General features: G+C 34.7%; 1 protein-coding gene across 1 annotated transcript; it reads left to right on the top strand.

Annotated features, from left to right (window-relative positions):
- The first annotated feature begins 3,821 nt into the window (after positions 1-3,821).
- Positions 3,822-16,350, top strand: LOC104424368 (MADS-box protein AGL42). The gene is made up of 7 exons (XM_039304065.1): positions 3,822-4,006; positions 6,093-6,174; positions 10,535-10,596; positions 10,713-10,812; positions 13,314-13,355; positions 13,453-13,494; positions 16,231-16,350. The coding sequence occupies exons 1-7, from the start codon at positions 3,822-3,824 to the stop codon at positions 16,348-16,350; spliced, it is 633 nt and encodes a 210-aa protein (XP_039159999.1).
- The last annotated feature ends 307 nt before the right edge of the window (positions 16,351-16,657 follow it).

Below are 16,657 nucleotides of genomic sequence, written 5' to 3'. Positions count from 1 at the left end.
TTTATAAAACATCTTATTACAATAATTCCTTTACTTAAAACAAGAACATTGTCTTGGATGAGTCAATCCCATGCCAAGAAAAGTACCTTAGTGTCCTCATAAATAAGAAAAAAGGGATTTTGTGCATCAAATAAGCCCATGAAAGTGACATGGGAAAGCAAATCAATATCAAGTTAGAGTACTTTAAAATGTAAATTTTATTAGGATGAATCCCATTGTTTGAATTTATTAAAATTGGACTATCTATTTATGCAAAATGCTATTTGTAATGAGTAGTTCTTTTTCAATCATTTTGACCAAATTACCAATATACCAAATGATGACTTTCCACAATACCTGTTTTATGCACGTCAAAATAATGACCCTCAGGTTCAATTCTTTAATCAATCAATGATGTGTATACTATGCCAATGCATGATTTAGCATTAATTCTCCGATATTTAACCATTGCTTAATTTAGTCAAACACATACAAACTTCTCTGAGTATCAATTACTATGTGTAGATATTGAGTGCAATGGAAAGATCGGCAAATGTATGATAGAGTTTCTAAACACACTCTATTTGTCAACCTGACTTAAGGTTATTGGTTTGCTAAAGGAGAAAATATCTGCCATTTCAACTAATAAATATTTGTGTGATTCATTTGGTATTTAGATTTTTGAATTTGGTGTAGGAGCCTTTTAGCTTTGTATAAGGTTCATTGAGATTGTTATGGTTGCCTTTTGTCCAAGAAACTCAATTACTATTAGCAGTTGTGGAAGTTGGATTTCATCTTCATTTTGAAGACATGCCTCTATATTGAGTTTGCCAGGGGAAGATGCCTCTAGTTATGTTGATGTCTGCAATATGAAATGTATTTAAGTATTGAAAAAAAATGTGGAATAGTCGAGAGGATCGAAATTGTCGTGATGTAGGAACATGTAAATGGGGCATATTGGTCATCTGTGTATGGTGCGTTCTTTGGCTTTATATATTAGTAAAGATATGTGATTTAATTAAAGGTCTGTGTTATCGATAAGTGTTGATTAAAGGCCAATGCTATTTTGGTGTCCTCATGAATCCACGTTGTATTAGCTATGTCGTCCTCATCTTTTGTATTTTAACAATTGATATGGTGACTTGTCCATCAAAATTTTTGTAAAATTAATGTGGAAAATATTGAATTCTGCAAATTAAATCAATGCAAAATCACCATAGAAATAATTCAAGACCAAGAAAAAAAAATCAGTAATTTATGTTGTTTGGTTTATGTATCAATAACTCACTAACGAGAAAAGCTAGTAGCAAATAATCAACTAATAATTAGAGAATCAATAGAGCTAATAATAGTTTACATGCTTGATTGTTTTCCACACTTAAATTATACTTAAACCTACAATATTTACAAATAAACAACTCAATTGCAAGTAAAACTTACAACTCTATTCAAAATAAGGGTTTTCATACGGTTGATCCAATAAAGTGTTTTTGACATTTTTCTTCTTCTATGTTGCACCCCAATTTTTCATCTCAAATTCAACACTTTATTGCCTCTTCAACACATCAATTTCAAACATAATCTTAATTGCTATCAACATATCATCAACAAGTAATAATAGATAAATAAAAAATCCATCCTCCACTCTCCTAAAGTAAACAAATATTGTCCAATTGAGTTTTCTGATAGTCTTGATTGGCCAAAAAAACATCAAAACGATTATACCATTGCCTCAGAGACTGTTCCAACCTATATAAAGATTTTTTTAATAAACGAACATAGTTTTCCTAACTCGAAATAATTAATCCCTTTGGCTCCCTAATGTATATGCACTCCTCCAACTCATCATGAAAAACTGCCATTTTCACATCCTCTTTCAGCTCGAGATTCCGTGTACCAATTAAGGCAAGTAATATTCAAATATAAGTTTGCCTTACAATAAAAGAAGATACCTCGTTGTAATCAATGTCCTCTCGTTATGTATATCCCTTCGCAACAAGTCTCACCTTATCCCTCAATGCCCTACTTATATTTGGAGACCCACTTGTTTCTAGTAATGTTATGGCTCTTGGATATTTTAACAAGTTCTCATGTCTAGTTCCATTGGAGTGATTCCATCTATTCACTCGTAGTCTTTAGTCACTGTAACGGTTCAGCACCGGCTATTATCTTAGAGTAAGATGGAGGCCCTTATATTTCTACCTTACCACTTTACAATCAATGCATAAGTAATATATGCATAATCATAATGGATCGGCAGCCCAATTTGCCTTCTATGTCTACCCACGACTACAGAGTGCTACGATTTTGCTGGTTGTTCAATGTCACTGACTTTAGGAACTACGACATCATCTATAGTCTCAAGCTCCATCACCATTGAGGTTTTTAGAGTCTTCAAGCTCTACCCACACCATGATATATTTGCTCTGTTAGTTTTTTGCCAAAACATAGCAGTCTCGTCAAAGATTACATTTCTGCTAATTAGAAAATCAAGCAACCTAGGATTAGCACATCATAGTCAATAGCCTTTGATCTCCCATGTGCACAAAAAAAAAAAAAATTGATATCCGAACTAAACCCTCAAAGTTTCCGAATTTTTTTACTTATACCTGAACCAAAAAGGTTCAGGTATTTTTTACAGCCCTAAATAATGATGAATTACAAGATGAACATAAAGAAAACATAAGCTAAAGGAAACATCTGTATTTATTTTATCCATGAATTTCTCATGGTAATAATTTTGAGTTACTCATAGTGCTCATAAACCCATTAAGAGAGGAACCGATTGAAGAAGAGCCCTGAGGCTGTTCCTATTTGGCCCAGGAAAAGGACAGGGTCGAGTGGAGGCCCACTCAGTTTAAGTGAGAGATAATGTTTTCGCACTTGTCAACGTCCCATTGGTTAGCTTCGCACGTCATGGTACGATGATGTCGACGATTCTCATATTTATTGTACTACCTTTTCTCTTTCTTTTTATTCGTTTCGTTTCTTACTGCTCTCTCTTTCGCGTCCCACAGGCCAAAACAGCTGAAGCTGAAACCCACTGGCAAAGTATACTCTTTTTCGAAAAAAACAAAAAATCTTCTCTCTCTCTCTCTCTACTCTCTTTTTCTTAATTTTACCAAAACAAGATAATCCATCTGCCTCTTTAATCTTCATTACCAAATTAACCGTGCCGTTTCGGTTGAACTTGAATGCTTTGCTTTGCTCCTTATTTCTTTCCTTTTTTGTTTGTTTTTCCCTTTTATGGGTACATCACACCATAGTTGCCCTGAGTAGACGATCATTGAATTTGGAATAAGAGGCTTTTTCTTGTCTTTTTACGTTTGTGGCCACACAAAAAAAAAAAAAAAAAAAAAAAAGAGGGATCCATCAACTGCCAAATATCCCTTGCGTTCATTCCATATTTTCTGTTTTTGTCTTCGCCCTCTCATCGCTCTTTAGGGTTTCTGAATTTACTGTGGTTCATTTTTCTTAGAGTGAGTAGAGATGCTTCCCCTTTAATACGGTGGGCAAATCTATAATTCTCCGACCATTGATTGTGAAATCTTTATCCCGTGGTTTTTGATTGTGTTCAAATGATAATATAGTTCATGTCTGTTTGAAAAAGAAAAAAAGTGTGATTTGTCTTGCAGTGTTTTTAGCCTCTCAAGAACTTCAGTCTAAAGTCTAGACAATAGGAGGTGGATAAAAAGATAAATCTTCAGCTAGTTGAAGCTGCACAAAGTCTCCGGTGAGCAGTTGTGTTTGATTGTTGAGGTACATTTGTTATGTTCAACGCTATGTTTGAGTACTCATCATTCTAGGGTTGATAACCATCATATATGTAGGGAAATTTAATCATGGTAAGAGGCAAAGTTCAGATGAGGCGAATTGAGAACACGACGAGCCGGCAAGTCACCTTCTCGAAGCGCCGTACTGGACTACTGAAGAAAGCTCATGAGCTCTCAGTCCTCTGCGATGCCGAAGTTGCCGTGATCATCTTTTCACAGAAAGGAAGGCTTCACGAGTTCTCGAGCAATTCCGAGTACGTTCACATACTGATTTTATAATTTTTCGTGTTGATTTTTGATGGGGAACATGATTGAGCCATGTTAACATTCTCATATGAAAAATGAGGGCATATGCACATATATATCCGTGTTTGTAAAGTGTAAATAAGGGACAGCGTCGTGGCATGGGTTTTTTCTTATTCTCCTTTTTCTTTTCTATCAATTTGGGTTCTGGTCATACGCTTAGTGCTTTTCCCCTTCGATCATGGACTAAACTCATTATGATGACCAATCTAGTTCTCATTTTCAGGCAATTTTAAAAACATTATGACTTATGTTCAGGTATCCTAATCGAAAGTAGCTGAGATAAAATCTTTCTCGCTTTTTAAGTTGGATAGTCAATGTACTGAGATGTACCCTAATCAAATGGCTAGAAAGGGGGATTTTATGATCAAAGGCATTCATTGTGTACGCTGTTGAATTGGAGTTGGACTCTCTCCCTTGGTCCTTCTGAGAAAACTAATTGTTGAATGTCTTGCAAGTACTGATCTCCTCTAGCTACTTCACATTTTGGGATAATCAGTACTTTGTCTTTGGGAATAAAACATTATTTGGTGTTAGTGCGACTAGGGACTGATATTCTTTGGTCCTTCTGGTTTTGGTTTTGACAAGTTACAATTCAGCCTTCACTCCATTTCCACGTTGATATGAAATGAACATGCCCTTTAGTGTTACTTTTTGAAGTGTTATAGGTTTTAAGGGTGCTTCTAGGGATTGATCTCCATTAACTAATGCTTGGGGCATGATGATAGTAAGCGTATTTGTGGTTAGGTATTAATCTATTCGAAGCTTATCTCTTCCAAACAAATTTGATTGGATGGAAAAATGTTGAAGAAAGCCAAACTTAAAGTGAAAAGGGTGCAGCCTTCAAATCATACCTTGTTGATTCAGTTTGTTGTAATTGCACCACTTAAACTTGAATTAAGACTTTTTCGTGTACCCTATCTGATAATGGTTATCTTACAAATCATACAAATCCGTGTTTCAAGTTTATGACTATACCACAAGGCAGAAACTAGAAATTTCGTATGTAACACATTATATTAGTCAGGAAAGCAAATAATGTGTTATCTATCTACCACCATAATCAAGAAGCACTTCAAATTGTGGTTCATTTTAATCAAAACTTAACGCATTATTAATCTCTTTTCCAAATCAAACAAAACCTGCAAAAGATTTCCAAGTTAATTTTGGTACTTTGACCCTAAACAAAAGCCTGTAAAACCAGTCCTAGACATCTTCAACTTCATGTTATATGGTGCTTTGAAAGGTGAATGGGAGTATGGGCTTAACTAGAATTGTGTAGCGGTGATTTCATGGGATCAAGTGCATTCGATAGTATAATAGACTAAGGCTAACATGACACAGCACACTGATCTCTTGGATTTCTTATTAATAGAGTATTTATGTCAAAAAAAAGTGACTGCAATCGTACTATTTGCCATTTTAGTTGCTCCACCATCTAATACTCACTGTTCTTCATTTACCGGGAAAAAATAAATAAATACTTGAAGTCACGAGTTAAATGTATGCGCAACTGCTTCTTCTTACAATTTCTCTGAGAAGTGGTGAGTCCTTCTACTGCTCCACAACGCAACTGATGATTCACATGCATCATGTGCTGTTCTTACTTCTTACTGACATGGGATGACATGTGGCATTCTGAAGACTTAGAGCTTGCGCAAAAAACGTTGTATGAATTCTCTCTGCGCTCACATGCAAATAAACTTCACCAGCACACATAATATAATTTCATAGCGAGAACGTGGACATTTGCGCACTAAAATTTGGAGAAAAATATTGCTGGCATGGTTATTTACACATTATAAGGTGGCAGCCAAGACTTTTCTCAGTTCTTCATTTTATTGCAAGTTGCTTAGAGGCTAAAAGCTTCTTAAGGAGGCTTATGCCTCTTGCATATTCTATTTGCAAAGTCATGCATGATTCACAAAAATGATCATTAATTTACATAATGTGCAATTACGTTTTGATGATACCTGATTAATTTGGAGTGTGCATTCCCGGTGGCTGGGCTCATATGCTGTCTTTGCAATTTTCCAGAATCCGAAAGACTATTAATCGATACCATACGTCTACAAATGATGCGGAAAGGTACCAGGCTAAAATGGAACAGCATATTACGGTCAGTGTTCTAACCTTTCCATGATGCTACATTAGGTGCATTCTTAAGGAGTTCAGAGAGATTCTGATTTTAATTAAACAAGTTGCCAGATTTGTTAGGCACAAGAAGTCAATAATGTCAGGCTACTAATATTTCAAGCATTTATGCACAATTTGTAGAAGTTAAGCAAGTTGAACACTTCAATTTTTATTTATTTTGCTGTATAAAAGAAACCAACTTCCCGCTTTTTTGGGGATTAACTTATAACTTCACAGTTCTGACCAAAAAAAAAAAAAAAAAAAACATATAACTTCACAGTACATAATTTTTTTTTCCATAGGACTTACGAAAAAGTAGACTTATCTAACATATGAACACAAATGGAGGAAAATCTTATTTTCCCCAGTGATCTTTTAATATAGACATGCACGTATAACAATAGTTTCCTCATATGCAAAGGATCACGCATACATCTACATGTGTTCACGATTTATATGGATCAGTAGAACCACAAAGTAGGGATCATACTGATGATGATGATATAGTTGAAAAAAGAGGGATAGAGTGGAGTAACATTCAACTACCGAATAAATCTTTGAGATGGTAACTTTTCTCTCAATTAGAAGGCATACATTTCCAAGATAAGTGGCAGATTAACTTATGTTGTCCCAAATCAATTATTGCATTTCCTTTTGATCAATTTCAGAGAAACCGTACAATGATTTCATGAGAGTGACAGCTATGTCTTCACATACCGACTTACCTGTCAAATGTTCCATCTAAAACTATACTAGGCTCGATAGACTAATCCGATGAATGATTTTGCATCATTTTTTTTTCCTTCTTAGTGTCTTAAGAAATTACATCTCTTTACTTTATCATATATCTAATTCAATTAGCAACCTGCAAGGGACCGGTTTACAACATTTGTGCCACTAAACGTCTAAATAGATACAGAAAATTTTGGATCCTGAACCTTCCTATTTTGTGGGATCAAAGACTTTCTCTTTGAATCTCTTCAAAACTTCACTTCCATAATCCTCTTGTTTGATGAAGATGCTTCTTTGTTAGGATTCATCGGCATTGCAAGAGACAAAAAGATATTATCTCTATTCCCAATGTGTTATTTCAAACTTTGGAAGCAATCCCTTTTTGAGTTTGTTGTAATAATTTCTACTATATCGATGACAAATCATTCACGTATAGCCACTAATGCAGGCAACAAGATCAAACAAGTCGATATTTGTTCAAGTACTGATGTTTTTACAAACTTCGATGAGGATGATCGTTGCAGGCTTGCAACAACTAGGATTTGGATTCTTCTTTTAGTTCAATTAGGACTTGAGTACTTGTGGATTTTATCAGATTTTTCTACGTATGTCATAAATGTGACATTAAGTTTCTAGTGAAGATGGATTCTATTTCATTTATATTATATGTTTGGAGTCTTCCTATTTAGCAGCATGATTGATTCTAGAAAAGGTTTATATGGATGATTGTAACTCGTTCTAGTTGATTGGATTGATGAATGCTTTTAAAATTTAACGATTATTGCTATGAAATTTGTGATGGAATTGTTCTCTTAAGTATGAAACTTATGAAACCCTATGTGTGATGCTTAGAGAGTCTCAAAGCATCACGAATAGAGTTGCTTAAGCATCGTCACGAATTTAAGCAACGATTGCTAAAATTTAGTGATGTTTGTCGACTTGATTGATGGAAAGAATTAAAGTCACCTACACAAACTATTCTAGAAATTCTTTTTTTTTTTTTTTTTGGTAAAAGGTAAGAAATATATTAAGAAGAGCCAAATGTACAAAAAGATCTCGACACCAGTAACTATTCTAGAAATTCTACTCTTGCTTAAGATGAGAAACCTCTCAACAAGAATAATGATTGAAATAGGAATATTTTCAACAAAAAAAAAAGAAAAAGAAATAGGAAACATCTACCCAAGAAACACTATACCCAACCACTGGAATAAAAAACTTAATGAAATCCCATACAGTACTCAAATCTTAATTGATAAGATCGCTGATTCAACTAGAATAAGAAGCATAAATCTTTTTAGACTCTTATTTTAATTGTGGATTCTCACAAAAATCATCTTCGCCGAAGCTTGGTAAAAACATCAATATTTCCAACATCAACTTTGTAAATATTTTTGTCTGCATCAACGTTCTATCTCCATTGATGGGGACACTTACATGAAAGTCATACTCACGGGTACATATTTTGGCTAAGTTATAGCAGTACACATTGCACTTTGAAAAAATGAATTTTCCTTTTGTATATATGATTCATGTGCTTACGCACATGAAAGATGCTTCATGGTTTTTAAGCATGAGGGATGCTGGGGATACTTTCTAAATTGGTTTACGATTTAACATTGTCACTTCAATCTTTTGACTTAATTCCTTTTCGAGTTTGTTGTAATGATTTCTACTATATTGGGGATAAAAAAATCATGTAAAGCCACTAATGCAGACACTAAGATCAAACAAGTCGACACTTGTTCAAGTATTGACCTTTTTACAAAGCTTCAATGCGAATGGACATTGCAAAGCTGTGGCAATTAGGACTTGGATTCATTTTTGAGTTGAAATTTATGGTAATGTTATCAATTAGGATTTGAGTACCATTTAGATCTTATTAGTTTTTCTACTCATGTAATAAATGGGACATTAAGTTTCTTGTGTATATGAACCCTATCATATTTCTTGTTTCGAGTCTTCCAATTTCAATTAGGAGAATGATTAACTCTAGAAGAGGTTATACGGATGATTATAACTTGTTCTATTTGATTGATTTGATGAAAGCTATTGAATTTTAACAATTTTTGCTATGACGTGTGATGCAATTGTTCTCTATTTGATTGAATTGATGAAAGCTTTTGGATTTTAACAATTTTTGCTATGACTTGTGTGATGCAATTGTTCTCTTAATTGTGCGACTTATGAAATCCTAGGTGAGATGCATAGGAAGCTTAGAGCGATGCCTAAAGAAAGTTACTCAAATTTTGTCGTCCTTCATTGGAAATTCTCTCCAAGTCCTCTTTTAAATTGACCCTCACTACTTGGGACATGTTGTGATATTGCGATATAGGATGATATGTCTTGAAGTAGCGAGCTCATCTTAATAGGGAACTTGAAGGGAATTTTCACAACATACTCTATACCGAAGCTTGATAAAAACATCAATATTTCATATACCAACTGAGTAAATCTTTTTCCCTGCATCAACAGTATATGTTTCTATTGATGGGACACTAACACGGAGGGCACATTCATGGATACATCTTCTTGCTAAGTCAATAACAGTATACGTAGCACTTTTAGCAATTTGAAAAATTGAACTTTCAAAATGTTATATATACATATGATACATGTGCTTTGGCAGATGTTTCATGGTACTTTCTAAATTGGTTTTCTAAGCAATGTGGAATTCCGTTAGTGTTATTTTAAATTAGTAAAGTCATTTTAGTACTCATTAGGATTCTACGTAATCATTTAGTAAAATTTTAGGAGACAAGCTTACTATGTCTAGAATTATTCTTTAGTATTCATCTTCTCTTAAGGACTCAATTCTAGAAATCTCATGCACATTTTATCCTTTACGGCAAAAGTCAAGAATCTCGTTAGAATTGTTAGTATATTGAAGGAGGAAACAATTTGAGAGAGCCATCCAAGTTGTGCTATCAAAGTGCTGTTATGGTTAGACTTATTTTCTATGCTATAGCGGATGTAGTTGATTTGGGACCAAGACAAAGAAAGTGCTTATGTCGATAAAGGACATGCATATTTGAAAGCCAAACCACTCTTATTCAGGTGGTTTGGCAATTGAACTGGCAAGAAGAGAGATATAAATAGCGAGAGAAATAGGTTTCAAGTTAATTTAAACCTTAAATTTGCTATTTAGATCTCTTTATGTCCAATTGGACATTGGCTGGTCGTTTAAAATGCTTTAAGCTTCTGAAATCCCACTCATCATCCACCACTCGATACCTCGAAAACAATACCCTCCATAGGCATATACATCTCATGGTTTCCTTGAACGAAGTCTTAAAAGTGATTGTTGGTGTGAACCTCCATATATATGTATTTGCGGATTGTAACAATACAGCATTGTGCTCTTGATAAGAACCCTATTCTTAATCTCAAGAATTAATGAGGTGGGGGGCCGTATAATCAACTACGGTTTAGATTGTCCAGCTACAAATTCTGCAAGAAAATTAGGGTTCTTGTAATAGCAATTTTAGTTTAGCGGGATCTTGTGGTGTTACGTGATTTGCTCACTATGATTGGATTTATCCACTATATGTTCAGTTTGTATTTCTTGGTTCACTGGATACATAGTTATCACAATCTCCATAAATGTGCAGCGTTTGAAGCAAGAAACCATGGATATGGAGAGGAAGATTGAGCTTCTTGAAGTTTCTCTACGGTTTGCAAAATTTGAGATATCTGCATTAATAATTGGGGATTCAAATTGGTTCCTGATATCTAATTCCCTAAACTATGGCACTCCTTTTCTTTTCTTTTTTTCATTTTCCATCTCAGGAAGCTATCAGGAAAGTGTCTTGGATCTTGTCCAATCGATGAAATCCAAGAGATTGGGGATCAGCTCGAGCAAAGTTTGAACACCATCAGGGCAAGAAAGGTACATTCCTCTTTGGCATATTTTTCCATTTTCATTGTGTCATAGAGATTTTCGAAAACATTTCATCAAGTAGCTGCTGTGTTTGGAGGCATGGAGATGGTGAGAATGGAAAGAAAACAAAGAGTCCACATACGACTAACATGACTGATCTAATTAAAATAGGAACCAAAAAACCAATTTCAACTGTGACTGTAATTGCATTGCAAGATCTAAACTGAACCGACTGAACACATCAAGCTTGGAAAGTGAAAGAAGAGAATCAACATTTCTCCAAGCATACATGCCATTTTCTACCTTATATGAAGGAAAGAAAGCACATTCTTAGATCACCCTATTCCTTCAATGTTATTGACCTCTTCTCCTTTTCCAATAAAAAAATAAATGGCTTTTTTTTTTTGTTATCATTTATTTTTCCCAGAGTCATTGGACAAATCCACTGTTCCTTTTCTTGAAAAATTCAATTTTTTTCAGGCGGGTAAACTTCTGAAAGAACTGTTATGTGTAAAAAACAGTGATAAAAGTTAACGATTAACTGATTTCTAAATAATATATTGACAACTCATCAACACTCTTATGAAATCACCAATTTCTTTTGGCAGTTTGCAAAATAGTCAATCGTCTTTATTTTTATCGACTTTTCTTTGAATTTCTTGTTAGCCCTTTAAATATATTAATTCGCATATGAATTCACCAATATTATCTAAATAACCCACTGACTTTTTTTCAATTAAATTGTTAACACTTTTTTTATTAGCAACTCTTGTTTGAGTTATGTTCTAACTCCGGTTTTTCTTAATTTCATCAACTTTTGTTATCAGTTTCCAACTTTTTTGTCTTTCTTATAAACCCCTTTGAATCTATTGAACTTTTATATGAATTTCTCAATCTTTGTTTTCGTAATGTACCAGCCTTTCTCTTGTGGGGTTAACAATCGGTTTTGATTTACTGACTTACCAACATTTATTTTTAAAAACAAATTATAAATTTTTCTATTGAGTTACCAACTTTCATTTGCCTTATTTACAAACCTGCTACCAATCTTAATCACAGTAATTACTGATTTTTCTCCGATTAAGTTATTAACTAATTCTACGTAACTAGTTTATTTGGTTTTGTTAAATGACTAACTTCTCTTATCTCTACCCAAAAAAAAAAAAAAAAAAAAAACAACTTTTCTTATCTTTCACACACTTTTATATATTAAATTTACTGATTATTATATGAAAGAGGTAATAACACCACTAATCCTTGAACTTTTTTTTTTTTATAATGTTATCCTTTTAACTTTGGTGCAATGTGATCTTTCCATGAAACGGATGAGAAAAAATGCTGACATGGCACTTGAGGCAACCCCCCGTTAAGTATCCAAGTTGACATTTAATTTGTCAATTTAATGGTCCGGAAAAATTGATAAATCCCTTAAATTAAAGATGGTAATTTCATATTGGAGTTGGTAAGAAAGGACTTAATTGGACCAAATATATCAAGTTTTACAACTTCAATGCAGAATCAAAATTTTAAAACTTGATTGCACACATTGACAAGTTTTAGGACTTGCCTTATTATTATCCCAGGATAAGTAAACTTGGTAAGGAATCCAAAACTAATTGGTAATTTAATTGATGAAAGCTTGGGAGGTCATTTTAAGCAAGACTAGTAATTTCTAAAAAGAGTTGGTATCTATAAGGCGTTGCTAATAGTTGCAACTAAACATTTGTCAAAGATAAGAAAGTTGGCAAATTAAGAAAACCGAATAAGTATCATTAAATGATTTAGAGTCGGTTATTCAATAGTATGAGGTAATTTAATGGAAAAAAAAAAATTGGTAAATCACGCTACTTTAGGTAAAAAAATCTCAAAAGATAAGTGTTAACAAACATAAGGGGTTGCTAACCAAGGCAAAGTAAGTTGGTAGTTCAATCTAAAAGTTGGTAATTCAAGAAAAGTTAAACGTTGGTAAATAAGTGAAATGAAAGTTGATTACCAAAACTAGTTAGTAATTTAATTTGACAAAAGTTAGTAAGTCCGCTCTAATTTAAGTTGTTAATTTCAAATCAACTCAAAGTGTTAGTAAGTTATGAAATTAAAAGTTGGTAAATTAATACAGAATGTTATAGTTTGTAACCTATAAACGAACTGGTAATTCTATAGAAGCGTCTGTGATTTACCAATAATTTGCCTAGTAAAAAGTCACCATTCATTTATTTTTTAATAATGTTTTGACACTTATTAACACTTATTGAAATATTAGCACGACAAAAATCCATATCTTTGGGGCGGAACAATAGAATTCTACGATTTATTTTAGTTTATTAACCTTGCCGATTTTCCTCTACAACTCTTCCCTTAAAGTGTGTTTCCAAACATATCGCGAGGCATTCCCTTTCCATTCGTTAGTTCATCATCTCAACTGATTATCTCATTTTTCCCTTTTACTAAGAAAGGTATGTGGACATGCTCACGCATGAAAGTTACAATGTTTGTATGAATCCAATTTACAGGCTCAATTATTCCAAGAGCAGATAGAGCAGTTACAAGCAAAGGTAAGTTAAGGAATATGATAAATGCATGTCCGATCTCATCTGGCATTGTTAAATTCCTGATTATATTAATCTAGCAACTTTGCTTGGTGTAATTCAGGAGAAGTCTCTGAAAGAAGAGAATGAAAAGCTTTTTGCAAAGGTGAACCCTCTTTCTCATCTATGCTTTTATTGCCTATCCATTACTTGGCATGCATCATCCCTCTTCTGTGCATAAATTAACCACTTTCCACAAATTTGTGAAACCTACAATAGAATCTCTCAATGAATTCCATGTATGATCTAGCAGTGTAGTTTTATGATCTGCTAAGACCAGAGAGTGGTCTTCAATGATTAAAAATGTTTCTTCCTAATCTTTTAATAGGCTTGTGTAGTGAAGAAGCTCGTTGCTTTTGTCCATCAAACCGATGTTATAAGATTATGTGCTGCACAGTTTATGTACTGGTTAAATATGCTGGTCATCAGTTTGTCTTGCTCTCTATTAGTCCGGGTGTTAAATCCTTTAAAGAGCACTGCAACATGATCAGTTTTTATGAAGAGGACAATGCATAACTATAGATGCCTAATTTCAGGGTTCTGCACCGTTATTTATATTGAACCTTTCTTTATCCATGAGAAATTTTTATTTTTTGGATAGCATGAGTTAGAATGAGCATATACATTGAACATCTAGGGAAGAAGTACACCATCAGTGCTATAAGTTGTGTACGGCGCTCACTTGGTGCCAAAAGTTTCCGTTGGATTACTTAAGTGCCAAATTGGAGAAAAAACGATCACTTTAGTGCCACTAGCGAGAGATTATGGCCAGATTAATTATGTGACTTATATATTTATAAAATAAATAATAAAAAAAGTCACAGTGGCTTTAAAACAACATTGTCTTCCATCCTCCTTGAGAAACAACATCATTTTGCCGTTATACGTGGACATCCTCACAAAAACGACACTGTATAGCTCATGGGGATTGAAATTAGGATTTCTGCCGCTCGCTGCTCGGCCACCGTCGTTCGCCAGCCATCACTCGGCCACCATCGCTTCGCCACCATTGTAGTTGCTTGACCAAGTGAGCGAGGAGAGATTGAGATTGTTACTCAAGCAAGAAGTGGCAGGAAGAATAAAAAGCGAGAGCGGAGGAGGAGGAGGAAGAAGAGGGGTCAAAGGTGCCGCTGATGCGCTGCTGCTGCTAGTGGTGGTGTCGGTGCCGTTGCCGGTGCCGCTGCTGGTGTGCTGCTGGTGCTACTGCCGGTGCCATTGCTGGTGCCACTGCTAGTGTTGGTCTTCAAGGAAGAAGAAGATGACATTCCCTCTCTCTCTCTCTCTCTCTCTCTCTCTCTCTCTCTCTCTCAATTTGGGGATTTAGGGTTTTTAAGTTTGGGGAAGACACGAAACAACGTCGTTTTGTTGTGTGGATGGCTACTATCTGACAAGCCATGTTAGCTTCAAAAATTAATAAATAAAAAAAGTGCCACTTTGGATTTCCGACCAATTTTATCAATGTTGGCATTAAAATAATCGTTTTTCAAATTTGTTGACACTTAAATGATCCGACGGAAACTTTTGGCATAAAAATGAGTGCCGTACACAACTTATGGCACTGATGGTATACTTCTCCCAAACATCTAGAAAGAATTCTATGATTTTGAGATTGGTTGATCTGCTTAAAAAGGAATTTATAAGCGCTACTAAGCTACTAATCCGTTTGGAGAAAATTACCATCATATTGAGAAATTCACTGTCACGAGATATGATTCTACTTTTCTTTTCTACATGGAACTATAGACAAACTCAAATCTCTCTGTGTTCTTCTATGGCCCCATGCTTGATCTATTAAGAAAGTAACTGACTCAACAATAGAACTTACTAATACAAAGTTACTAACTCAAGTTGAGAAAATTACTGTTCGGAAACTATGATCATGGGATACAATTATGTGAATGGACTGAGGTACACAAATATCTGTGTGTTTCTTTGATCCCATGAGCATTACTTGATCTGCTTGGGAAGTTACTGACTTGATAAGAAAAGTTACTAGCACTAAGTTACTGATCCCCATTGTGAAATACCGCTAAGTTGAGAATATAATTTTACAGAAGTATATATCCTGTTCTCCAACTAGAGGCTGTAGATGGATCCAAAGTTCATAGTAATCACATTTGGTGCACCTAATCACTTTTTCGAGCTTCCTATTGTTTTTCTCTTGTCTTTTTTGAGAACGGAAGAGAGAACCACTTATGGAGTTACCTGTTGGGAAATATTGAAATTTCCCTATGAAAATATCGCAATGTTAGTATTTACCAATACGGTAGTACAATTAATAGCACTATCATCGGGTGCAACTCTATGCTTCTAACATGGGATTGTAGGACTGAAAGTTCCTACGTCTTTCTGTGATTTTGTAACCAGTAGTTGATCTGTTTAGAAAATAATAACTCGATAACAAAAACTACTAGCCTTGAAACACCAATCCATGTTGAAAAAAATTACAGCAACATAGAGGATATTGCTATCATGAGAAGTTTGTACTTTTAACATGGACTGTAGGTGGAACCAAAGTTGGTAGTCATGTCTAGTGTAGCTAACCACTTTTAGAGATTTTTTCGGCAATATACGAGAGAACCTTTTCCAGAGTTAAATATTGAGAAAATTTGAATTTCCAAGTGACTATTGATAGATCCGGGTGCATAGACAGATGCTTGCATCACCTAAGATAGATCCACTGAGAGGCTTGTTTAATCCAGTAAATCTGAAGTTGAGCTTCATCTTTCTTTTCCATTTTATTTCTGTGAAGGTTTCCAGGTCCCCTATCATCATTCAATTGCATTGTATTTCATTAATCTAATAGAGCGTCGTGTGTGCCTTTTTTTTTTTCCAATTTCAGTGCCATGCAAATTCTTGGCAGTCGTCAGCTCATCTGGAAGCAGCAGCAACACATAGCCGCAGCAGCCAAAGTTCAGATGTCGAGACAGAATTGTTCATTGGATTGCCCGAGTTAAACTGACTCGGCCATCACCCGACACGAGGCTAATAAATCCCTGCGCTATAGGATTAGTAAGAGTCACAGGGATACCACAAAGTGATATCTTTACTCAGCTGGATTCACCTCATGGTTCATGGGTTCCAATAAGTAATAGACAGTTACTTGAAACAGCTCAGTTGTCTTTACTCAGTGATACTTGTCCATTGTCAGCTCAGTAACCCGAGTGTATGGTACATATGGTTTCTCTTATTACCCTCCACCAAATCGGCTACTTTGTCCAGCTCCTGTCTTCCGAATCCCAGGAATTGGATTGACCCAGAACGAATAT

Source organism: Eucalyptus grandis, chromosome 11, assembly GCF_016545825.1.
Source record: "Eucalyptus grandis isolate ANBG69807.140 chromosome 11, ASM1654582v1, whole genome shotgun sequence".
Taxonomy (NCBI): Eukaryota; Viridiplantae; Streptophyta; class Magnoliopsida; order Myrtales; family Myrtaceae; genus Eucalyptus; species Eucalyptus grandis.
Note: the sequence above shows the minus strand (reverse complement) of the source record. Positions and strands in the feature narration are given on the sequence as shown.

What these genes read in the sequence shown, in the direction of transcription:
- LOC104424368 (XM_039304065.1), top strand. Translation starts at nt 3,822, where the DNA reads ATGGTAAGAGGCAAAGTTCAGATGAGGCGAATTGAGAACACGACGAGC. An exon ending in AAATGGAACAGCATATTACG is followed by an intron (nt 6,175 to 10,534) that starts GTCAGTGTTCTA and finishes ATAAATGTGCAG; the next exon opens with CGTTTGAAGCAAGAAACCAT. An exon ending in TAGAGCAGTTACAAGCAAAG is followed by an intron (nt 13,356 to 13,452) that starts GTAAGTTAAGGA and finishes GGTGTAATTCAG; the next exon opens with GAGAAGTCTCTGAAAGAAGA.